At 46.1% G+C, this 26878-nt stretch overlaps 1 protein-coding gene across 1 annotated transcript; it reads right to left on the bottom strand.

The window, feature by feature from the left end:
• Nucleotides 1-299: 299 nt before the first annotated feature.
• On the bottom strand, nt 300-24312 carry SPTLC2 (serine palmitoyltransferase long chain base subunit 2). The gene is made up of 12 exons (XM_078610052.1): nt 23978-24312; nt 18390-18584; nt 16263-16417; nt 15196-15341; nt 8123-8247; nt 7149-7242; nt 6254-6359; nt 5086-5305; nt 4295-4421; nt 3785-3920; nt 2718-2847; nt 300-2411 (listed from the first exon to the last, which is right to left on the bottom strand). The coding sequence occupies exons 1-12, from the start codon at nt 24173-24175 to the stop codon at nt 2295-2297; spliced, it is 1749 nt and encodes a 582-aa protein (XP_078466178.1). The 5' UTR covers nt 24176-24312; the 3' UTR covers nt 300-2294.
• Between the last annotated feature and the right edge of the window lie 2566 nt (nt 24313-26878).

Here is a 26878-nt window from a genome sequence, read left to right as displayed (position 1 = left end):
TCTGGAAGCAAAAAATGTCCTATCCATGCGAAACCGCCAATCATGCACACAAATTCCAAGCCACAAGCAATAACACGCCATTAAGTTCCAACTTCATCAGCACGGATGAGTTTCACTGCACATGCAAACAGGGGATTTCAAAACATGTATATGCATTTATAGTAAAGTGGTGTAATTCTTTTAATATTTATTAATGAGTTTAATATCATATTTGCCGTGTAATTACATTGAACGATAACTCAGAACTCCCATATTTGTCGAGCAGTAATATACATTAAAACAGTAAGAGGAAATGCAACTTTACAAGAGAAAATTTTATTTTAGAAAATGTATGTACATTTGAGATGATTAGAAACTTTCAGCATCAGGAAAGAAATTGCAATAAATAAACAAAACCGGTGCTCCATTTTGTCATGAAATCTCATTTGCCATCTCTTTTTTTCTTTGACACTCCCTGAACAAAAACTTCACAGCACTTCGGTATCACCGAGACTTTGCACCCGGGGTATGTGACAACCCGTTTCCCGTTTATCACTTTGAAGCGCAGCGTTGTTGTGTAAACGAGAGAAAGGGGGCAATGGCGGGCACTTAGGAACCGGGGATAAAGTTAATCTTTCCAAGGCGAGGCATCGACACGTGCGGCATGTCGGAACGTTTCGTAAATGGAATAAAATAGTTTATTTTTTACTGTGGGGGGAAAAAAGTGGCCTGCCCAGTCAACCAGACTGGCAGTTTGGCCAACTCTTGACTTAAAATATCATAAAGGTACCATCAGAGGGGTTGGGAGGGAAGACGAGCAAGAAGTTACACCCATATCCTACCCTCACACCGATTTGACATTATAAGTACAATGCCGCATTGCTGCACTTCTCAATGCCATGAGGAACCACTCCATCCATTCCTCCGGGCCAAAGGGCTCTTTAAAATTCCAGCAATTCCCCCAAAATCAGCAGCTCCCAGAAACACAATTCATAAATTAAAACCGGGGTGAGAGTGGATGTTATAAACTTCAAATTTACATCATATAGTTTACACTACAACTCAACAGTCCATACACCAAGGGGCCATCGCAAACCCTATGGTAGGCAGAAATCTTGCAATGATCAGTGCGAGTTATTACACAGCCATTGTCTACACTTTACTGGACACCCTACGCACCTTGTGGTTTAGTTGAATGCGTCCATTATAATGGTCAGTTGTAGAACGGGAATGGACTGAGGACACCACGCATACACACAGAGTACAGTACAGTGCCCGCCCATAAACGTTCTTCTTTTCCCGGAGATGTGCCAGTTTGTTCAACATCTGGTGATAGGCTCAATTAAGCTTTATGTAAAATAAGGGGAATGTATAGTTACGTAAAACCAATGCCGTCCACAACACAATGACACTTTTATTTCACACGCATCTGAACAGTAGTTTCCAGGCAAAGGAACAAAACAAAAAAATTATAAGATGCCTCTCTCTGCCTGATATGGTCGGAATGCCCTGATGGTACCTGCGTACACATTATTTATCAACGAATGCTCTTGGTCTCAAATATGCTACTACTGGAATCATTACACGTTTTTGTCATGCCCAATGGTCTGCAATAACATTAGAATGGTGTGAAAATTGCATCTTAAAATTGCACACTGCACCATTGTCACAAATGATCCAAGACTACTTGGCATGCAAATAGTTGTGAAGCTGGAGAGCTGGAGAGCAAGCGAGCATGACCAAGCCAAATCAAATGCAGCATTCGTGCCCTTAGGTGGAATAAAAACCCAGTACTGACTGCGAGTACTATCCCGTGGTAGCAAATCTCTAGCAACGAAATACAGTAGCACATGCTGTGACTTCAATGCGAACCCTTTCATGCTGCCAAACAGCCAAACAATGATACATCTTTGAAGCAAATTGTGCAACCATTCCTCCTGGCAACCTTTTCTAAAATCCATTGTGAACTATACTATGCAGTGCAAAATAATAAAAAAATTCCATGGCAATACATAGCCCTGGTAATATTTACCAAGAGTATGAGCCACTGTTCCATGCCTTGTTTTGCAATGGAGTGTATGAAAAAACAGAAGACCTTTTTTAAAAAATTCATTCCTTATTCGTATAAAAAAAAAAATCTTCACTGTGAGCTGGTGGTCTGTGGCTGGGGTGGCTGCTTTAAGAGAATCAGCCAGAGCTGAGCGTGTGGGTTTGATGTTGGATGTCATTCAGGGGAAATGGGTTAAAGAGGAGCTGGACAGCGTGACATTGGCAGGGATCAAGGGGAAGAAGACGACATGCAGCGAAGACAGTCCTCAGTCATCCTGGTCCATGTACGTTTCGCCGTAACCCGAATCTGTCCGCGAGCCCTGGCGGCGGCGTGAGTATTTCAGCTGCAGGATGTCGCTGATCTCGTCGACGGCAGCCAGTGTCTAGTGAAAAGCAACAAAAATGGCACTTTTTGGCATCACAAGATCTAATTTATTTATTTAGCCAGGTGAGAGACCTATATCACCTAAATGACAAAAAGCATGCATTAAGTACAGCAAAAGCAAATAGAAATCGGGACAAAAACAACTGGTTAACAAAATAATTGAACATACTAAACAAATTAACGTTGAATAAATTACATCTCCTGTAACGTACATTGGCTCCAGATACTTTTAAACCATTTATAGCGCAATTAAAATACAGATGGTTAAAGCCACGGCACAACAAGTGTGACACGCGACTCGTACCTCGTCAAGCATTTCCCGCGTGTGTGCAGCAGATATACAGAAGCGAGCACGTGACTCGATGATGGGTGTCGCGGGGAATCCCACAACCACCACACCAATGTTCCTCTTCATCATCTCACGGCCGAAAGCTCTGCAAATTTGCAATCAAAAGGAAGGGGAGCAGCAGAGGGGGACACATCCCAGCACAACGACAACACTGGCACCTAACCTAGACTACCATACTACCATACTACCCACAAGACATGCATGCAACCCTTGATGATTTTCAGAGATCACGAGTTCACAAAGCAATTAACAATGTTGTAATTTTTTTAAATCACGTTTGTAGGTAGTGGAAGCCGTGTTATACAGCCTGCCTTGTTGTATGCTGCTTTCTTATGTCCTTCCTCAGTGGGACAACATTTCTCTTGCACATAGTCTGGTCAGTTGACATGCAGTTCCATTAATCATTGATTATTACTTTTATCATACAGCAAACAATGAACTCAACCGAATAATATCACCATGATGTTCAGTCTCAGAAGAAGTGTAAACAAGATAATGGTGCAAAGAGAAAGGCAAGGTTGTTGAGAGAACTACAAAAATAGAGATAAAAGTTCCATGACCTGGCTTCGAAAGGAAAGTTACCGGATAGCACACTTTCGGCACTGCAAATCGGGCATGGAGCAGCGGGGGTCAACAAGGCAGGGGTTCTCAACGCTACGCAAGACTGGATGGTGGTGACAGCCAACCCACTCACGGCCCAAATTCACCACTAGAGCACTCAGTGGCGAGTCTGGCGATGGCTGCCGGTGGCGGTCAAATCAGCCACAGACAAACATCAGACACGACCCCTCGACTCAGGAAGGTTTTAGTCAACCGCGAGGGTCCGAACGGCAGAGAGTGGAGGTCAAATCAGAGGACGCGTTTGGGTCACTCTTGTTACCAGAGATCAGGTGAGGCTACCAACTCTGCCGCCGCCACCACGTGCTGAAGTCAGCGATTTAGGGCCGCGAAGTGGGCCAGGGGACCCCTCCCGGAACGTCACGCCGAGATCCCTCGGCCCGCTGACCCCCTCTGCTCCGTACCCAATTTTGGCGGGCATGTACAGCATGACGGGAACGACGGGCGAGTCCTCGTTGCCATAGGTGATGAGGCCCATCTCGCGTATGCGCCGGCGAAAGTAGCGCGTGTTCTCCGCGAGCTGTCGAATGCGTTGGGCGCCTACGGGGGAGGAAAGGCACGTACACACACACACACTTTCATAAACAATCTGTTTTATAAAATGAACATTTTCAAAATACAAGGCAACAAGTGAATAATTTTAAGCAACAAAATAGCACTTATTTTATACAGAAATCTATCAATAATTCCCTAGGGCAGTACATAATTCCTAAACTATTCAGATGGATATACTATGAAGGCCAAGCCACTGTGATAGAAGCAAAATAGAAAAACATGTGGCGTAATAAGTGTAGCGTTTTAAACACCTCTCGCGTTACACCCCCCCCTTCCCTTCAACCCTAAAATTCACAACCAGAAGTATCATTGACGATAGAGGCAGGAGAGGGGATGAGAAGTACGAGAAATCGGCTGACCGAGAGTCGTGCCATCCTCTCCCATGATGCACTTCATGGACTGCAGGATCTGCTCGATGATGGGCGGCGACATGGACGTGGCGTAGACGGCGCTGTGCGAGTTCATGCGCAGGTAGTCCACCAGATCCTAGAAGAGGCAGGACACAGATACAAAAAGAGTTAAAGACAAATTCCGTTTTCATTATTCACCCAGGAAAGCCTCAATGAGCCGAGACTTTATAGACGGATCGTGCGTTTCAAGTATTTGGTCAAAGTACCTGCAGAAAAATTAACTGTGCAAATAACACTTAAAAATACAGTACACAAATAGGTCAGCAACCTACTTGCTGCTTTATAATCTATTGCACACATGACGATCAACTAACCGTGCCCCCCCCCCCAAAATTGTTCGAATAAAGATGTGCATTAACATCGGGCCACCTCATACAGGAATTTAAGGATAAAAAATTTTGACCACTTGTTTTCTAAACAATTATTTATCTATTAAAATAAATGTTTGCACTCGAGATGCATGGATCAAATTGTATGTATATGAATCAATTAGTTTCAGTTTTTGTATGTGCAGATTATTTACATGACCTATGGGGTCATGAAAGGGTGCTACAATTACAATAAACGAAACCAAACTATTCTTGATAAGCACAACCCAAATCCTGACAATTCATCAAATCTCAAACAGGCCCAAATCATTATAATCCCATCGAATGGTATGGGGGGGGGGGGCTGCCTCATCCCAACCTTCCCTTACACTGGATACCACCGACTTCCACCCTTGCCCCCTCGACCCACACCTTACGACCGCCGATGTATCCTCCGCAGGCGCCAAAACTCTTTGTGAAGGTGCCCATCAAGACGTCCACATCCTGGGGGTGCAAGCCAAAATACTCCACGACGCCACGACCCGTGGGCCCCACGGCGCCGATGCTGTGCGCCTCGTCCAAGTATAGGTAGGCCTTGTAGCGTTTCTTCAGCGCCACCACCTCTGGCAGGCGCACAATTGACCCTTCCATGCTGCGCGCAGTGGGGAAAAGAAGAAGCCACGGGCGACTGCGTTAAGTCACCAGCGATAGAACGAGCAGGGGATGTGGAGGAGGAGGAAGTGGAGGGGGCAAAGCCTCCTCTCTGTTGTGTAGCCGTATGCAATCTAACAAAGTCACCCTTCATTTAATACAAATTAAGTCTTTTGCAAGATCCCAGGAAAGCCTCACTTAGGGCCGAGGTGTGCACCACCAACAGCATGCGAGACATTGTGATGGCACAACGAACAGCAGATATTGTTATATTTTTATTTACGTTTCATATTGACATTCTATATGCATAGATGAATACGTAAGACACAAAGCGAACTCGTGTATGAAATGACATAATAGCGCAGACAGCCAGACACAAGCCTCATTAGTATTCTTAGGGTTTGGCATCAATGCCTAAAGTTCAGAGACAAAATCATGATTGTAAGGGTTGATTATTGATGCCGGATCCTTGCAGTACAGGATGTATATTTGACCAAGCACAGGCTTCTTCTGTTTATGCTTCTAGATAATGGAACCAAACCAACAAAAATTTTAGACAACCCCCCAACTGAAGTGGTATATGCCTACTGTGGCAGGTGACCACGGAGTTGCCTGATAAAATAGTTCCGTGCTGGGTTTGACCCCGTGACTGGCCTCTGGCCGGGAACACTGCCATCCTTACGGATGCTGTGTGGTGAGAAATAATGTATGAAAATATGGATATCTAAAAGTACAAATATATACTTATGCATAAGGAGGAAAATAATGGTTAGTCGCAAGCATAATCGGATACATGTTTTTTCAGTGCGAGAATACATTTTAATCAATTTATCGTGCTACACCTATCAGCAAGTGAACATATAATTCTGGTTATGCCAGAAACCAAAGTGGCTGCCTTCTGGAGGTGGTAGGGCAGGGGGGGTGGTGTGTGTGAATTTTCGGAGGTCACCTGTAGATGCCCTCCACCAGGATGAGAATCTTCTTCCAGGGCCGGTGCGTGCGTGGTTGCCCGTTCACGATTGCGTCCCTCAACAGCTTCTCTAAGTTCACCATGTCTGCCAGCACAACGAGCAGCAACGCGACAGTTATATAATAGTTGTGGGGAGCGAGCGGTAATATACTTGCTCCGTAAAGGTGCAACCAAAACTAATGCCTTTTGATTATCTGTGGTCAGATTTCCAAAATTGGGCATTGACCATGCTTGTAAAGTAATATCTTTATTTCCGCTGGTTTAAATATTAGTTATTCCTCACTCATCGAGGTTCAGTGACTCTGTGCCCACACTAAGGGAAGGGCAGTAAATCGCTCCCTTAAAGATGCAACTTAAAACCAAATGCAACTCTTATCCTCATCATCATCACCACCCTCAATTGGTTTGTATAATTAACGATGCTTAAAAACCTGCGTTAGATTGCAATATACATAGCCTAGTTATATATAGATAACACAGCACCCAGTTAAGGGAGCTAAAGGGTTACCCTATTGCTATGCCAGGCAAATATTATGCCACCTAAGACACTTTGTATGTTTTCATAAAAACCACAAAACTCCTGAAATAATTTCTGCAAAACTCAAAGCTTGCCAACAGTAATGCCCAGATTGCCAACTAAACATTTTCCAAGTATTTTTGTATATATAAAAAATATATATTCATGTTACCCTACATACTAGCACGATGACGGCACAGAACAAAAGGATGTGGATGTAAGGTCATGCACTCACTGTTAACAATTGCTTGCAGTGAAATCCCCTAAAGAAAAACACTCTTAATGAACTAACTCAGTTTTTTGTTGCGTTTTCCATTCACGTAAAATAATGATTAATGAGTGAGGCGAGCAGCTCACCGTTGTGCTTGAAGACGCGGATGGTGGCGGTGGAGAGGCGAGCTCCCAGGACGAGGGAAGCGTGGTTCAACTCGTCGCTCAGGATGAGACAGCCCTGGGTGAGATGCACGATCGCCCACATTTAACTTCGCAGACCTTCAGCAGCAAGTTCCACTGATGAGTTAGGGCAGGCACGCTGGCATCATGATGAGATGGTGTGGTCAGTGTTATCCTGGGCTGATGTTCAAGACCAAGGCTGCACACCAAGTGCTAACTGAAGGCTGAGTGCACCAAGGCCAGACCCAGATCATGTTTGGATACAAGTTGGCATTCTGTTTTTCCAATTAGAAGTAGGAGAAAGATTTCCATTCTTAAAAAAAAAATCACTGCGTCTGGTCAAAGTGCGTAAAAAAACCACGAGATCATTCCACTTCTACAAGAAAGACAATGATTGCCTGTGTAGCTTACATATACGGTTTGGGCAAGTGCTGTTACCGAGCATCTATTACTGCTGGCACAGTCCGAGCAGGACTACACCCATCCACCTTTGTCTCCTCAGTGCTTTTGTTTGTACACTGCACCTTATTTATGGCTGAGTGGATACACACGCATTTATAAGTTTAAAAAACATGGCCAGAGCTGGGCTATCCAATTTTTTAAGCCATCGATTAGCGATTATCAATTCGATTACCAAATTGGATAAAACAATAATGGTCGGAAAAGTCTCACAGTTACACTTGTGCCGCTGGACGAGAGGTGACACGCGGTGGCGATTGGCGACGTCACTGGCATCATCAGCCGTGGCTTGGAGGGCGTTTCCCGCCTTCGGGAGGCAGCATGTGGGAGCGGCCACCATTTTAATGGGGCACGAGTAAATCGACCGCAACAAAGGTAGCCTATGACAATTCTAGTCAATGAATTGGCTTAATCGTCTACTTGTCCCAAAACTGAAATGTGATTAAAGCTTGACCTTGGTCCCGTCGCCCCCTCCTCACCTTGCCGACGAGGGCCGGGATGTTCATGGAGTTGGTGGCAAAGCCCATGCCGAAAGCCATGGCGGCCTCCACACCCAGGAAACGCGCCACCAACTTCTCCAGCTCCTCGTGCTTGTCCAGGTTCCCTGTAGACACACACGCCGAGAACGATTAACATTTCGCCAAACACCGAGGCGGCAGCTGGCACCGAGGCGGCAGCTGGCACCGAGGCGGCAGCTGGCACCGAGGCGGCAGCTGGCACCGAGGCAGGGCCCCCAGAGAGAGTTTGTCAATCAATGGGAGTTTACTAATACTGCATAGACGGACAAACAAAGAAGCAGACAATATAAACATGACAGCAGGGAGAATGGCAAACATGGACAGGAGGAGAAACAGACAAACAAGATGGAAGAAAGACAGACAATACAGGGCAGACAGAAGGACAAAAGGAGACATGCAAGCAGACAGATGCATGGTTGGTTATGTACGGTGTGAAAGAAGTTCAACATACATACATGGGCAGAGAAGCAGACAAAGAAACTGACATGCACACAGATAATGGAAAAAAACAGCAGACAGAGATGAAGACAGAGACAGTAAACCACAGATAGAAGACAGACATACATAGATCACAGTAATTATGCCATTTAATTATCCAGTAACGCCTTGCTGAGTCACAAGACTTGTCAGGAAGGCGCTGCATTGAGATGTTGGCAAAATCTATTTTAAGGAGTTTTGTGTGTATGGAGTACTCCGATAAACCGACCACCCCTGACGAGGGGGGTAACACTCAAATGTGTGCACACACATGCTCATGATCCCACTTTCTGGCCTTTAATTTTCTGGCCACAAAAGTTGCATACATATTTGTGATCCACTAGCACTTGGATCCAAAGTACTAGATTACAGGAGAGCATCACCATCATAAAAGATGCGAAATAAACATAAAGACACAGGCAGACCAACTATCAAAATAATTAGACTGCTAGGGGTGAAAATATCTCATGTCAGACTAAGTGCCTTGCATGACTTCCTCAAATTTGTTTCACTGCCCAGTCATTAATTTAAATCACAAATGCGTATTAAATAATATCATTAAAAAAATAAGTCCTTTGTCAATCCACTGCTGGATGAAGGCCTCCCTACAATGTGATGGTCAAAGGGGGTTCTGTGACCATGTTTCACTATTCTGATTAGTATTACACCCCGGACCGGTTTGGATATTGCTCCTCACTGATGTTGGCTTTGGCCTGGGATCTAATTCACCACCGTTCTCCGCGCACATTCATCAAGAGCGGTTAAATGTTAAATCTACCTTGTCCTGTTCGGCTACGTACAGTGCCAAAGAACTTCAAACATACATATTTCTGCACTCAGAAATATGACAACATAAAACACGCGTGGAATCCACACATTCAGAGTGCTCAGACATCGTGCGATTACACAGACTATCTAATTTGGTCCTGGATCCGCCTTCTACGTTCCTGTTTCTAGGCATTACTCCAGTCTACCAGCAACCAAGACCACATTCAGTGAGAAATGAAGCCCTGAGTACCAGTTTTAGAAATTGATTGCAGTACTTAAAAGCCCTGTGACTTTCCCCTTTCTTATTTGGGACAAACAATAAATACTTGCGAAGGCAACATATTTAATTATCACAAAGCTCTGCGTCAGTTGCTACATCAGCAGAAGAGGGTTTTTTTCTCTCTATACGCTTCGTGTAGCCTAAACTTAATTTGGAGCTTTCGTGTTATGTTATCCGACTCTCTGTTGTATTACATTACATTTCTAAGTATACTAGATTTGTGTTTCTATTTAATTTATACCTGACGATGATTGCTTGTGTTGCAATCGAAACGTCGTATGCTAGTATTTAATTTAATATTTTATCTTTATACGTGACTTTACCGAAAGAACCAAAGAATAATTCGTGTAGCCTCTTGGTGAAATACAGTAACGTCCGACGAATGTGAAATACTGGTCCTGTCAGCACTTGTTCTTACTGCACGTACCACCACGGTAGCGCCGGATTTAGACAAACCCACCCACTCGCCCACTTTGCAAGCACAGTAATCTGGTCGGGCTATATGGGCAGAATTCTGTATCACTGGCAGATTAGATCAATAATACCACCAAAAAGAATGGCATATAACTATTAAGCGACCTTCGACAGTTTAACAAATACTGTCCTCTGGTCTTAAATCATGAATATATGATTGAACGCATACGTTTCACTTCATGGGTTTCGTTTTCCTGTAACTGCAAATTACTATTAAATCAATTTGCCGCGTGCTTCATTGGTTCCAGCTGTTTGGCTCCACTCGCCATTTCACAATTAGGCAGAAACAACACGAGGCTTAGACCGACGGCTCGGTTTGTATTCGCCGCGTTTCGTTCACGAAGTAGTGGCAATTACGGGCGCTTTGGTTTATTTGATTATTCTATTAGGGAGCTACTACTGTGCGGGGGAAGGGGGGGGATGAGTTGGCGAATCAGTCATCACGGCTGGAACCCTCAGAGACCAATTCATTCCGTTTTTCGAAGGCACGTTCAGCCGAGAGTGGCCTCGTGTTCAAACACAGCCGTGCGTTTCTGTGTTAAGCAATTAGAAGAATAAATAACAGGAGCACCTTGCACAATTTTCTTACTTTGGAAGGTTCTTTCTGTGCAAAAATGTGTTCCTTCTATGAACTCTGGGCACAAAACAAGCACTAGGTAATGCTCACCTTCGCTGCTGGTTCTGAGCTAATGGTGGGAAAATCCACCATGCCTATGCCATAAACCAATCCCATTCATAGGATGGCCACTGTTGACTTCCCACCAAGTGGTGTGATAATTAAAGACATTAGTAAATCCTAGCTGGGAGGCATTTAATGATTCATCCCACCAGCGATTCATTGAATAATCACTATTAGGGTTGTAATTTGATTAAAAAATTATAACCAATGTATTTGTTCTACCTTTTTAGAGTCTCGTATGTTTGGTTTACTCAGTTTTTCCTCATCTGTACAGTTACGTCCACCGAATTACCCTTAACGTAACACGAGCAAATCATAAACAATCGATTCTCGGGTTCACAAATCCCAAGCTTGTACCGTGAGCTTAAGAATCAACAATATTATATCAACTTATCGTTTCGTGAATACTATCAAGATTAACTTTAAAACACATTTCAACCCGGGATTAACTCGCCACCCGCCAACATTAAGTGTACCCTTACCTAACCTTTCCTTTGCCAGGGTTCTTACTTGAATGCAAAGCATGTAACGATCACTACCACCCCTGCACCACCACAGACCTCTGCGAGCAACGCGCCATCTCGCTCTACCCGTTTAAGTTGCTAAAACTGGCTCTGCCACAAGCGGCATTCCTCCGCCACCGCGCCCACCCCGGCAATGCCGCAAGACCGGGCAAAAATAAAATCTACAGTGCAAGAGTCCAATCTGCCCACGCCAACGTCTGCACAATGGGACCCCCCACCAAGTCGACATCCCGTGGCGTCGTTATCGGCAAGGCTGGAGCCGTGTGGGTGCAGTGAACCGTGCAGGAATATTTCGTCTTAAAAACAACGTGTTTACATTACTTTTCATCTTTGACGTGCAAAACAACGCACACTGCCTTCACTGTTAAAAGCCAGCAGCGAACATTTCCTGACATTGTCATCTCCTCTGCTGCTGCCAATACCGCAGTCAGGTACCGATACAAATACCAGCACATCCCGTGCTGGTATTTGTATCGGAGTGTCCGTGGGAGTTGTGTATTAAACCCAGCTTCTATGAAAATTATGTAACTGGGGGAACGGTGGAAAATGGATAGGGTACTGGGTTACAAACCCAGCGACACGAGCTCAATTTCTAAATGTTGTTTTTTTAGCTCCATCTGAAATGGTCTTGGGACTGCCCCCCCCTTCACTAACACACCAACCCATGTGGTAAAGTATGGTCACACCACTCCCACGATTGACACAACTTCAGTGGATTCATGTTTAAAGTGTATTTTGTTTAACTAGGTATGGACTCAAGAAATCAAGATGAGTCTCATTTGCAAGAGTGATCATGGGTATATCTGCCAGAAGGGTGCAATGATTGCTATGTATCCAAATTCAGTCATTTGTGGGTCATTTTTCAATTTGGGCATTTAAAAAATAATTTTTATCACAATACATGATTAAAATCGTGCACTTAAGAATCGATCTCTTTTCGTTCGTGCATGTTGAATGTCATAGGTTCATGTCACCCCTGCAGACTAGAGGGCGCTACCATTCACCACATTCTTTAATAATAATAAAAATTCATGACATTGCAACCCCAAAATTAATTCCTACACATACGCAAACAATCTGCCGACATTACATTGAGCCTAATGGGAACAACACTACTGCAAAGGAGAAGAAACATTCCTGATACGAATTGCAACCCTAAAGTAATTGAATCACTGGGGTGGGGGTAAGTGGTTGTTGAATGGTTTTAACCCTGAACCACCACCAAAAAATTGGCACCCATTCACTAGCGCAACAGAAACAACACAAAGCCCTGCTGACACCGAAGTTGGAAAATGTTCGGTGCGGCTTTGCAAAGATTCACGAGCCAGCGGCGCTGGGGAGAATCACAGTTCATGAACAGTAAACATTGGATTCGCTCCATGATTAATGGTGAACGGGGGGGGGATTGGAAAAAAGCAGATCCTGGCCTCATCCAATGCAATGGGCCAAAGCCAAATACAGCCCCATATATTCAGCAACAAAGAATTCACACCAGCTGCCCTGTACTAGTTACCCTCCACAAGCCCGACTCAAGGTTATCATTTGCCATGGTCTCACAGCTGCTGGATGAAGGCTTCTCATCGCCATCCTTTACAGTCCTGTGATGATACAATCCATGTTCCCTCCCGTATGTCATCGCTAATATCATCTCCATGGCAGCTGTCTCCCTTGGGCGCGTTAACTTCTTTGGCTACCGTTCCGTCACCAGTCTCGTCTACCGACCATCACCGCTTGAAGCCATTATATGACCCGCCCTTGCCCATCAGTCAGGGAAGGTGACATCTGTGATTCGCATGCATTGCCCGAATCCTTAGGTTGACGTCACAAAACCCCAAGGGCAGCACAGCCACACAAACGGCAACACAAAGCTGGCAAGCCTAGGCAGGCTGAGCCCACAAAGTAAGTGTGGAGCCAAACCGCGTGCTTACAGGCACACCACCACCACCACCACTGGTTACACCAGAAAGCCACAATGTTGTGTTTCATGGCCAACACGAATGAAGCTGCTGATTCAGCCCGACCTTGGCCAGAGGCAGGTAATGGTCGGTCGGCCACCCATGCACGATTCTGCCAGCTGGGCAGCGTTGAAGAAATGCGAGGAGACGTTTGGGGAGACAAGTAGCCAAGGGAATCCATGTTGAGTATCCAAGGGTGACGGGGTGAAGGATAGAAATCAGAGGGCCACAGAAAATGGCTCGCTAACACTTTGCCCTAAAAGTAAAAAAAATTGGGGTAGCTGCTTCAATGACACCTATGCTCCCTCACCCATGGTGGTGAAGTATTTAAAATGCAGCCCATTGATGCACCCTATGCAAGCCAAAAATACAATATTAAATTATCATTCACAGCCCTCTGCCAATTAATTGCTGGATGGATGAAGGCTTCCCATGGCCTCTTGGGGGTTGTTTGACCATGATTGGGCATGGTTCATGGCGCAGTGTACTTACCCACTGTGTCACCAGCCTACCACCCTCAACGTTTAAGCCATTCCGGTCCCCTCCGAGGTGAATGTTTAACCGGCTCGTTCAAACTGCTTAAATCTACAACCTAATAACCCTGGTGCCACTGCTCCAGGCTGCCAACTATCAGTCGCCATCTCGAGCTCAAGGCACAGGGCAATTTCACAATAATGTACGTCCATCCGCCTCCCAAGCCAGTCCCCACACGCCAGTCCCCGTGGGACCAAGCAAGCCAACTCCCCCCAACCACCCCAACAAAACCTCAACCCAGCTACCCCAGTCGTGATCTTTTTTTACATTGGCAGAAACGAACTATGTATCAGGTCGTTTACTTACATTTTTATTGCGCATTTCATTTGTTTACACCCAATGTCTCCCTCGCAAAAGATATAATAAGAATGAGCACGCACCTGTTCATGGTTAAAGTTTACGTATGTATGCACGTATATACTGTACGTGTGTGTGTGTACACACACAAGCCATCGTATTTGTGTGTGTATATTCCACATCACATTGCCTCAAAGTACACCTCAGCTGCCATACGTGTTTTGGTGACATGACCACCGTTTGTTTGGTGGTTATCGGCAGTTGTTGCTAAGTATGTGTAAGTATGCGTATGGAGCGGTGGTTTGCATACTGTAACATAATCCCAGCTATGTAGTTTAATGTAGTTAAATTCATGACCATAATAAACATGTTTTTGTTTAGTTTGTTGTCCTTCCTCCATACCTCCGATTAGCACGTTTGTCCTGGGTCTCCCCTAGATCAACTCAACCTTAAAATTACTACCTAGTGCAGTGGGTACACATCATGTCTGGGTGGAAAAAGGTGGCTGGACGGACGTGGTGTTAATTACACAACTCCATACTGGATTCAATAGGTGCTCCCTAATAATAACCCTTGTCCCGACAAACTGTATGGCTACAGGGGGTATCTTCATGCGAGCATGTTCAGGTGTGAACATAAAGCGTTGTTAAACGTGAACTTGGGGTCACTCTAGTCATCACGGAAAGTTGAGACAGTGCAGACCTAACCCGCCAGTGACTGCATGCGTTATCAACTGACCTGTGGTTTGGTTGCGAAACAACGACACCTAAACAATCCCTCTCCCTCCCCACCTCCTGGTGGTCACGTGCTGCTCAACAGAGGGAGGGACCCTTGCACAGACATTCAACTCCGCCCTTTCATTATTAAACGTGCAAAAATAGATTCCACTGGATGAAGCGCACACGTGAAAAGGATAGCTCTTATAGCATTAGCTCTTAAGCCTGTGATCAAGATGCCCCAATAGCCGCCCAATCTTGTCAGATCACGGAAGCTCACGCACGGGATTTGAGCCTGGTCAGTAGATGAGCAACGGGAGGGACGCTCACCCATTTCCTGCCGCGTGCTGCACACGCCCACGCCGTACTTCTGCGCCACTTGCGCCGCCGCCTCCGTGCAGGGCCCCACGTTTTCGGCGAAGCCCAGGTAGTTGTATGAACCCATGTTGATCACGTCCTTGACCCGCCCAGTGAACCTGCGGCACAGTGAGTTTTGTTGGGAATTTGGAAAAAAACGATGACAACATATCTCAAAAGCAATTCAAATGCTTTCTGTAAACAGTGAGAAACTAATCGCAGGAAAATACGTGCAGGCTGAAAATAAATAGGAATATTACGAGTGTAGTGGGTGACATCACGTCACGCTCGCCCTTTGAGAGAGTGGCGTCGCGGAACGTGACGTCAGGCGGGCCGTGGAGGGCGGTGACCGTCATGCCCCCAGGGGGGCATTTAAAGGGGGACCCGGGATGTAACCAGGGTTCGTCGGGGGTAAGAGAGGGGACTCGGGTAGTTGATCCTCACACGAGGCTAGGGGAGGCTACTCCGCCCGACCGGCCGAGGTTGGGGGTAATCCCGGCCCGGGGCAGGGAGGAGAGCCGAGTTAGCCGGGGTGTAGGGATCCCAGTACCCTGTCCCCTGGGGAGTTATCGGCTAGGGGGGTTTTGGTTCGGCGTAAGCCCTTAACAAACCTGGCGTAAGCCCTTAATAAACGTGGCGTGAGCCCCTAACAGCAACCTGCCTCGGAGTCGTGAATTGCGCTACAACACGAGTAATCACACACAAGATGGTGGTTTTAGGTCAAAGGCCATATTTGAGATTTACCATAATAGTACACTTATAAATAAATGATGAAGACATTTTCATTTTTTTTCATGCATTGAATGTCATATCATGAAAAACTAACTGGCTCAGGTGCAAGCGCTAGGCGGAGAGTTGCATCGTAGGATCATGAGCAGGTGGTTTGATTATGGATAATGATGGTGTTGAACAGGAAAAAAAACTACATTTTTTGGAATCGATTTAATTTCCCAAAACGAGTGACTGTATGAAAGTGGAAACAATTTTCCTTCTCTGACAAGTGTATCTGGGTGTACCACTTGACAGTCAGTGCGATGTACCTGAAGTTCCAGTTGTAGTCATCGGTAACGCGCTCCATCACCTTAAACCTGGAACCAGGGACGCTGCAAATGGGCCGGTTCCAGTTGTCTCGGATCCTCATGTAGAGGTTTCGCGTGTAGAAATTTTCAAAGTCTTGATAGAGCGGGACAAAGTCCTAGAGAGAAGGTGGGCACGGCAAACGGTGATGTTTGTCATGATCAATAACGTGACTGGGGTTATCGTCCAATCATTTGCCGAGCTACCCACTCACTCGCTCACCCACCCGCATCCTCACTCGCCCACAGTACCACCTCCCTGCTGGCTTGCGCTCACCCACCTACCCACCTGCTTGTCCACTCACCTATCTACCCACTTACTCACCCACTAGTGTGCTTGTTCGCCTGCTCACCCACCCATTCATTAATCCACTCACCAACCCACCCATTCACCCACTTATTCAGGTGCCTAACCACTCACTCAGTTTCCGACACTCGTTCACTTCCCCACACACGTGTTCACTCGCCCATTCACAATATGATTTTATGGATTGTCACGATTAATGATCACGATTCTGTTCAAGAATAATTTTTTTTGTGTCATTTAAAGTGTCATTCATATTACTTGTTTGTTCTATCTAGTTTGAACATTTGTGTTCGCTCTATTTACTTAAATGTAACAATTGGTGTACCAATACAATGATTCCGATGCAAATCTATTATATTTCCCATGATACATGCCATCGAATGCTGTAACAGATTATTTGCTATTCGTACATGTGAACTAATTACTAATTAGACAATAAATTCGCATGACCTACAATGTATGGAATCTCGAATCAAAGTGTGACCTCCCCCCCCAAATGGTGAAAATTAATTAACTCACAAGTGGGTGTTTCCTTACAGGTCTGACCTGCCCCTACTGGACATCCGTGAAAAACAGCTTCATAGCTCATCGGATTCCTCCAGGATAAATAAAGATTCTGATTCTAAAGGTCTAATTACCACAATTTACTTTTGTCACAAATCATTACACGCAGTATTCAATTGTGTTCAACCTGGAATATAATAAGCCGCTAAAAGAGCAAGGACCACATGTAAGATATAAGGGGTAGATAAGTGGCACAGTGTATAGCGCATTGAGCTACGGACCTGGAAATCCCGAATTTTATTCCTGGCCACAGCTAACATCAGTGGTTAATGGTATCAGAACCTGTTCTGGGCTTCCCCCCCCGCCTCCCTATCGTCTACCTTCATCAGCCTGCATTGACCAAAAAGGTGAAGTCTGGTCAAACAACCCCGATGACCGACACGGCAAGGGAAGCCCTTCATCCGGCAGTGGATTGATAAAAGGCTGCAGAGCAGATTTTTACGTTAAATACATTTCTAAAGCAAACCATTTGCATCAAAGTGTACTTTCAACATCGTGTGGCATTATTCACAAGGGTGGGTCATTGTATGTACGTGTCGAAGTGTTCTGGTAAATTGCTTAAAACAAAAGTGTGAATAATTGATAGTTGTCTCTATGTCGCTATGGATACGTGGGTCAATCTCCTGTGAAAGATAAATGAATGCATCTTAGTGAACTCATTGGTGGTTAAATCAACATTTTGAATGACATGATTACACTGTAAACATACTTTTTCATGGTTTAACAAAAGCTGTAAACAGTGAATATAATAGGAACAAATAATATACAACCTTCGGACTTTAGTTTTAAATTGTTCATTTGCAATCCTTCAGAGGTATGGAATGGTTAAGTATTTAAATGGCCTCAAATGCCATCTCCACTCACCTGCATGCTTTGCCCACCCTGTTTGACCATCCACTCGCACACTCATTCACCACTTGGTCGTCAACCCAATCCTCTGCTTAGACACTAATTTCGGTTGCTCAGCCAACCCACTCGCTTGCTCACTCGCCCACCTATCCACTCACCCACCAATCCACACACTTGCCCACCTGCCCATCCAACCACTCACCAACCCATGTAGCCATGAACCCATCCAACCCACCGACCAGAAAACCCATCCACTTCACCCATTTACCAAACCACGCACCCACCGATGTGCCCACCCATCCACCAACCTACTCGCTCACCAAACCCAAACAATCGCGAAATCATCTACTCACTCGCCCACATTTTCTCACCTTCTGCTCCTCGCGTTCGGTGGCATTTTGGCAGCTCTCAATGCCCCAAGCTCGGAAAAAGTCTCGCAGGTAGCCGAAGAGCGTGAGGACACCGTAGCCCATGTACGTGAGCACGGCCACCAGCATGGGCGTCTCTTCAAACGTCTCCCGGAAGGGCCGCTTGTACATCGAGGCATAGGGGTCGCGGCCCTCATCCTGCGTGAACAGGGCAGTCAGGAAATTCTCGTGTATTAAAATCACACGCTCCTTCACAAGTTCGAGCTTACACGCAAAGACAAAGACCCCCCCCCCACCTCCTGTAGGCTACATACGCTGTTGGGGAAAGTTCTATGAGCAGTGTGCTATGTACTAGACCAACGCACTAGCGCGCACACACACACCATGTCCGACGGGTGTCAGCTCGACGTTTGGGCCCCCAGTGGGGAGGCAATTTGTGGCATGTGTGGTGTCGTGGGGATACAAGCTTGGGTCCCGCAACTTGTAAATTCCACACTAGGCACCACACTGTATCACATGCGGTACTATATAAATATACGTGCGGGTGTTTATTCAGCACTGTAAGGGTGCACATGTACATGTGGCAGTTTTATGTGGCATACAGGGTATGGGTGGAACCGTATAGCGCCATGCTTCAGACTTGGTTATGAAACTGGTGACCTGAATTTGATTGACAGCCACGCCTAACATCAGTGGTATTAGGCATGGCGATGAAGAAGGGCCATTGCCCGAAACACGGCCAATGAAATATTTATTCTTGTGTGTGTCGAGTGTTTTAAATATCAGTGGCGAGGTCTGTATGAACCGGTGTCCTGGGTCACCTCTATCACCAACCCACATACTGAATGATCGTCAATAATCCCCAATGACCGAGGTGCCATGGGGGAGGCCTGAAACCAACAGTTTGCTGGTATTAGTTTACAAAGTCATCATTGACTAACACTGCCTTACAAATGAAAAATACACCGAGCTAATGGACCAATGAAACATTTAAATTTAAATTTCCCATAATTGCTAAATGCTAAATTTGCAGAAGTCTCTTATGACTGTCCTCATTGGGCTTGCAACGATTCAACGACTTGTAAATATTCTACCATCAAGATTTGATTCAAGGATCAATCTTTTTTTTCCTCACCATTGCGGTGCATGGAGCAGAATCAACAGTGGCTCATAGGCTCTCAATGGAGTAATCACAAACCAAGCGCAGATCGTAAACAAATTTTGTGCGCATCACGTGACGCATATTTCAAAAGTGCAAGAACCGATTTTAATGGGTGAACAGGTACACTTAACCTTCACTCGTGCTGCACTTTAAACTAAACTCTTTTTTTATTATTTTACCAGGTAAGGCCCACTGAGCTATATAGCTCTTTTTCAGAAGCGACCTGACCACAAATGATAGCTTAACGAAGTGGCTTATCGCGTGGAAATGTATAGCAGCCAAATATTCTCAACGCATATTTGAGGGCCTGGAGAAAAATCCACTTCACCGCGGGGAGAACATGCAAACTCCGAATATACAGGTGTCAGGGTCGGGATCGAACCCACGCACTCCTGTATACCAGGCGAGGTAGTTAACATCTCGCCACCGTGGCGCCCCAAAAGCAAACCAAACTCTCGAACCGCTAACAGGTGGACATGCACAATGGCCTCCTTGGCCACACTGGGGGCACAATCGATTTTGCAGACATTGTTGCTACAAGCAGGGACACACAAGTGTGGTTTGACACCCTAAAATACACCCAAAGTGGAAGTCCGAAAACAAGAATCACAGAAACATGTCCGAACGGCCACTTTCATCGCAATACAATGACTTTGCCGTCAACCAGCTGTACGCGACTGCTACAGATCTTACCGAGATGTGATTATAAATACAGCTATGAAACTCGATTTTTCGTGGAAGCTGGGGGAAAATATTTTTTTTCCTTAGCCAAGTGTGGCCGCTGTGACTTTGTATAAAAGATGTTCTTGTTGAGCCAACGCGGCAGGGAAATAAACACACACGACGCTGCCACTGTACCCACTGACAACAGCGACGGTGCGACTTCAGCGCAGCAATACGCAGCAGGACAGCGATAAATAAATATGCAGAGTAAAGAATCGACGACTGGAGAATGAATTGTTTTTAAAACATGACAGCACAAACAAAAGAAAGCCACCCAAGCCAATGTATGAAAGGGAGCATTCCTCCGCATCGTCATGACGACTAGATGTAACTTACCTGGCTTCATGTGGCGCAATCTTATTTCAACCCAAACGTTAATAATTAAAAGGCAAACCACTACTTCAGTTCAAAGGAAATAGTTATGGGGCACAGTTGAGTAAACTTGCATGGTGAATTAGAGAGATGTTTAGGCATTTTCGTTCAATATTGATAGTCTGGAACATGTATATGCCAGAGATATGGAAAGTGTGCCGACAGCTAGAGATGAAACATGCAATGATTCCACTCCAACCAAGGAAACGTTTGTTGCCTTGTTTGTCAAGTATATTTGGTTAAAGCAGTGCCATGGAATATGCACGCAGCCCAGTTCATGACAAACTAACGTGCATCACGGCAAATCAACGCCAGGACCTCTTAGAGAGGAACCCGCCTTTAGCAATGCGAAAAGTGTCATTCCATCCGAGGCAATTCGCCCTGACCGCGTGGCTCGTAAATCTTAGGCGCACGTTGGGATCACGGGTGCATTTTGCCGTTGTCACGAGCTAACACGAGACGCACTAAAGAAACGTGCCATGGACGAGCTCGATTGGAGACCAGGCCACACAATATCAACTCGGTAAAACTAAAAAGAAGGAACTTACCTCATCTTAACCTTAACCCTCATGGAAATTTTCGGAATGTGCGGTGGGGTGACAGCGGCGCTCGCTCGTCCCGGTACAAGCCAGCAAGCACACGTCACAAAACCAGCCGCCACTAAATTCAAAACAAGCCCTGGCCGTCTCACGAAAGCTTGCCATAACTCAAATGCCAAATCCAATATCAAATAAAGGCACATTCTGGGTTGTGTTTAAATAAGAAAAAGTGGTAAACCTCTCACTGGAAAGGTAATTATCTCAAACATAAGACTGGCAATGACCATGTGAAGGTATGTTTTAACGGCAGTTGTAACCGGTTGGTAAAATATTATTACTACAGTATGGTTAAAAACAAACAATAATCACAACAGGAAGCTAGGTCCTATAGAGGGGCTGATTATAGGGTGTAAAAAGTCATAAGCTAAAATATGCAAAAGCCTTCCAGGCAAATTGACCAATAAAACATTGAACCGGTTATGGTTACACATTAATCGGTGGCACATTCTTGTATTAATTGTGCAAAGGGCTTTGTCCCATGACTTCAACTTCAAAACATTTAGTCCCAAGGACTGCAAGAACTTTTTTTCCAACAAGGGAAAGGGCCCCACAAACACCCGACATCTTTCAATCAACTACCACCAGGTGACATGCCCCACATCTAAAGTAAACCGTACTGCATGGAGTCGAATTGTTAGATTCCCACTCCTGCCACCCAGTACGATCTCCAGTGGGGAGTTGGGCAAAGTGACGCACATGTGCTCTAGATAGCCTAAAGTAGTGTTCTTCATTGCAAGGCCGGCAGGCCTCTGGCGGCCCTTGGTGTCAAACCAATGGTTTCAAATGTGTGGCAGCCCTCACACGGATGTCTTATCAGAAAAAGTGTACCCCCTTCTTAAAATTAGTGAAGAACACCTGCATCAGGAGACACCCAGTGTCTTTGCTTGGCCGATGTACACCGACTGTCCCTATTGCTCATTCCCCAATCATATTTCTTTAGATTAAAAGATACGTGTTTATACTGTGTATGCTAATACTGTACTGTACGTGTATTCCCCATTTTCACCTGTGTAAACCAAAAGCATCCATCTCTCCCTAGTTGCGTGCGATCTTCCCGCGCACCTCCTATTAACACGGTTGGCTACGTACGTTGCTTAAGAAGTTCAACATACATACACTTCTGACCTTAAGTTCCATCTTTTTATAATGGCATGTGTTGCTTCACATTAAGTTTAGCTTTCGAAAAGCACTTGCAACCCCGCCATCATCGGCCTACTGCTTTGGTTCGTATATACTGGCCGCCAGTGTTGCGTGGCCGAAATGACTTCAACTTAATTACGAAATCTGCCAAAGTGCTTCAGAGGCGGCTGACGTCAAGGGCCTCGAGGCAATGACGCTGGCAGGAGGGGACACATCCAATGTAAAAAGGAGCAATGCAACAAAAACTTCTGAATTTTGATGAATCCACAAATTATTTAAAGCAGTAAGCAAAAAGCTATGAGCGTGCTTGATACAAGTGGTATTTTTAAAGTACAGTACTGTATGATAAAATGACCCCGAATGAGGCGCAGTGTGGGTAGGCCCTCATCCAGCAGTGGAGTCGAAGACAACATTATAATAAACGGACTGCTTTTAACATGTACTTGTACATGTCACATTAAAACCCCGAAGAATACAACAAATATGGGAGACGCCTAAAACCATAACCAACAAGGACGGTAATGTGAATTTCCATCGGAATTCGAAAATTCGACTTTGCAAACCGACGCAGCTGTGCGTTCATCTTTCAGCCGCGGGACTTGCTGCTTGACAATCTTCATCGTGCAGTCGAATGAGAGCCACTCATTCCGTGTGGAAGCAACCGTAGAACGAACCTCTACTGTCTCGATGACGAGCCGTGCAAGGCCGCATGACTTTTAACTTTGGTATTATAAAAAAATAACCGTAAAAGAAAACAGTTAATCACGCTGAATCTTGTGTGGAACTTGAGTGGTCGGTGGGTGTGGTGTTGGTAGTCCTGTAAAATGAAGATAATAATCCAGGCAACGTGTGCAAGGCGAATAAGTTCAGTATTTTCTGGAAGGTGGAGGAAGGGGGGGGGGCCTTAAAAAACCCGTGACATTTCACGGGAACGATCTTATTGAACCGCACTGCATGCGGTGTATACGGCCACGTTTAAACAACGATGTGGGGGTTAACCCGTTCAACGCATTGCTCACCACTTACAACCAACAATTATTTCGCATCCTTTAATTTTTTTTTCTTTTAACGTAGGTGGACAAAACAAGATGTGGTACCCAGAGAGCAAATAGCTCATCATCGACAGATAACCTCGGCCCGTGCCGTGTCCGACACGACCAAATCGGGAGCTTAGTGCGCACCAACACAGAGATTTGATCAAGCGAGGCCACTTCCCAAAGCACATTTTTACCCATCCACGCCACGTTGGCCATCAAACATTGCCTTGAACCTCCCGCTAACATCACGACGTAACCCGGTGCGCCTTGAACAGACCCGGCGAGCGTGGCCACAAACTTTAAAAAAAATACAAAAAGTCTCATTCCCTCCACCAAACCCTTCGACATCATAAAACCCGCAGCGTTAAAGACTCCGTTACGGGGACATCGCCCCTCCGGACACACGGCACACGATCTGGGCCTGATTGCTCGGGGAAAGGCGGCTTGACTCCGTGTTTGCTTGACGGGATCGGTAGTGGATCGAACGACGTCTCATCCCACCCACCCCCAGCTCAAACCAGCCGATAAAAAGATTGCTTGAAGGAGAACTGCACTCACTTCCGTAAAAGCGACTCCGTTGGCGTGGCCATTTTCCACTGCGTGCGTCTTCTTCGGTCGCTGTTGCTGCTGCTTCTGCTGCTGATGCTGCTGCTTCCCACGTTGCTGTTGTTGTTGCTGTGTCCCGAGGTGTGACCCCTCGCTTCCACCCCCCAGGTTAGGCTCCGAGGCAGCCTTCCCGTTCGCCGTGACGGCCATGTCAATAGCAGCCCTCCTCCTTCCTCCACCGCTCCCTTTGCCTTAACAACCGAGACAAATATGCGGCGCGCTATAACGCCTCAAAAATTCAAGGAATTATTGTTTTAAACTATCCTTTGACTTATTTATAAACGAAGCGAAATTGCATAGACACCCCCTTCAATTCTGGTGAACGGTCAGTCGCGTAGAAGCAGAGTAAAGAGGATAACAACGCCGAGAAGGTGGAATATTAACACAGACGGTAGCGAAGGGCGACTGATGAGGGCGGCGCTGGAGCGCGGAGTAAATGGGGAGCGGCTCCCCCCCCGTACCCCGCCCGTCGGCCACTGATACGGAGAGGGCGGGGCTTTAACCCCCCCTAGTGGGCGTGGCTAACCCCCCGGTGGGGCGGGGCTTTAACACCCCTAGTGGGCGTGACTAACTCGCAGGTGGGGCGGGGCTTAACACACCCCCCTCGTGGGGCGGGGCTTAACACACCCCCCCCGTTAGGACGAGGCATACCCCCCCTGGTGGGCGTGGCTAACCCCCGGTGGGGCGGGGCTTACCCCCCTGGTGGGGCGTGGCTAACTCTCAGGTGGGGCGGAGCTTCTACCCCCCCCTGGTGGGGCGTGGCTAACCCCCCGGTGGGGCGGGGCTTTAACCTCCCCCCCCCCCTCGTGGTGCGGGGCTTTAAAACCCCCCCCCCCCCCCCGTTAGGACGGGGCTTACCCCCCCTGGTGGGGCGTGGCTAACCCTCGGGTGGGCGGGGCTTAACCCCCCCCCCCGGTGGGACGGGGTCATTCGCAGCAGTCGGGGCGTGGCCACCCCGTCGCCCTATGCAAGCAGAGTCGATTGGTGGACGGTGCCAGTGGGCGGCACCGAATGTAAAGTTAGGGGGTGGGGTTTAGTCGCGGACGGAGCTGATTGACGGACGACTGTAAGGATGCGGGGGGGAGGGGTTCGATTGAATGTGCGCGCGCACGTGTAATACGATAAAAGCGGAAGTGGGCGTGTCTTTGCCCATATAAGGGAGTTACGGCGTCGTAAGAGGCGTGTCTCTGTCCCGTTAGGATCGCTAATTGCGATCCATGACATCGATTCTGCCCCGGCAACTTGAAAATGTCCGCTTTTATTTCAGCTTAAAACCCGCCGTGAACGGAGCTAAAGTAATGGATTTTGTATGGGATTTTTACTGTCAATCTGTTCTAACATTAGACGAGACTGGCTGTGACGGTCCCACCTGATGACGGAGACTTGTGTTGCCTCCGAAACGTCGTGATTTTTATTTTATTTTCATTAATTTTAATGTTTTACCTACGTGACTTTACCGAGAAAAAACCTAAGAATAATTAGACGAGACTGTTATGCTTATTCGCTATTTCAATAACAGTGTGTTTATGCATTTAAAGGAGAGTTTTACAGTGTTTGATTTCATCATAGCTCCGTGTGTATTGCATAATACATTGTATTCATAGCTGTCAGATCTGAAACTAAACTTTATTCAGTGAGTGCACTAACGACTATTGTGTTTCGATGTGTATTTCGTTTAAAATAGATTTTGTGAGTGTTTGTTTTAAGTGTAGTAATTTATCCAGTGAACGAAGCAAGGCTGCAGGCCGATGTCCGGAGAAGTGTACAGTATTCATATATTGTTTCATTTTAAACATTATTTCAGTGTCCTCCAATGCCTTTAAAAGTCTGCCTCCCGACCAATCACTTTGGAGTCCTCTTTCTACCAATCGGAGACCTTTGTTTATTTTCAAATAGCCATTAGGCTGCATATTGGCTTTGGGTAATTTTTAGGTCATTACATATAAATTGTAGTCTATATAGGGAGGGTGTATATACGGTCTGGCCAGCTGGATGTGCAGTCAGTCTTTGCTGGGAATAACCTGAGCTGCTACCATAGGCATACATCAGGGTGCTTTCCATCTTGCACCTGGTGAGTCGGTACTGCCAGCAGCTGCCAATGCCGAACCCCGGGCGGTGGTTAACTAACCTGGCAAACTCAGTATTTGAGTGGGGTCTGTGGAACCCTTGGTGGAGGAAATACCATCAGAAGGACTCCTCAGACCATCCACTGCATCCAGCATCATCTCCAGCCATCTAGACATAGTCTTGCCACTGGATACAGGCGAGTTTGGACGAGAGAGTGAGGTCAAAGCTGCACAAAACTCACTTAAATCCAATTGCAAGCGCAAGTCATGACACCACCATCGGGTCAAACAAAGAACATCAAAGTGACACCACTTAATGTTGGTGCTTGGAATGTTCGTGCACTTATGGACACAGCTGGACCAAACAGATTTGAGATATGAATGGCTCTTGTCGGCAGAGAACTTGCCAGATACAAAATTGGCATCGCCTAAGTGAGACCCGGCTAGCTGACACTGGATATATTGTAGAAGTTGGAGCCGGTTACACCTTTTGGAGTGGGCATGGAAAAGAGGAGAGATGCAACAATGGTGTTGGTTTTGCAGTAAAATCTCACCTGGCCAACCAACTATCAAGCTTACCCAACGGTATAAACGACCGTCTTATGACTGAAGCTCCATCTACCAGGCAAAAAGCAGGTCACCATCATCAGTGCCGTGTGGTTGTTACCGCTTAGTGTGGCGAGTTGTCCGTCTTGAGTTTGCTATAGATGGAGTACTGCACGAAGACGGACTGGTTGTGTGGTTGTCACATAGTGGTGGTTGTAGCGTGGTGGTGGGTCTGTGGCTG

Source organism: Lampetra planeri, chromosome 33, assembly GCF_965212315.1.
Source record: "Lampetra planeri chromosome 33, kcLamPlan1.2.h2, whole genome shotgun sequence".
Taxonomy (NCBI): Eukaryota; Metazoa; Chordata; class Hyperoartia; order Petromyzontiformes; family Petromyzontidae; genus Lampetra; species Lampetra planeri.
The sequence above is the reverse complement of the archived record's forward strand: the minus strand, read 5'-3'. Positions and strand labels throughout refer to the sequence as shown.

Coding starts and splice junctions, on each gene's coding strand:
- SPTLC2 (XM_078610052.1), bottom strand. CDS start 24,175: ATGGCCGTCACGGCGAACGGGAAGGCTGCCTCGGAGCCTAACCTGGGG. Junction 16,418..18,389: donor CCGAACGCGAGGAGCAGAAG/GTGAGAAAATGT, acceptor CCTTCTCTCTAG/GACTTTGTCCCGCTCTATCA. Junction 2,412..2,717: donor CGCGGGAAATGCTTGACGAG/GTACGAGTCGCG, acceptor GCTTTTCACTAG/ACACTGGCTGCCGTCGACGA.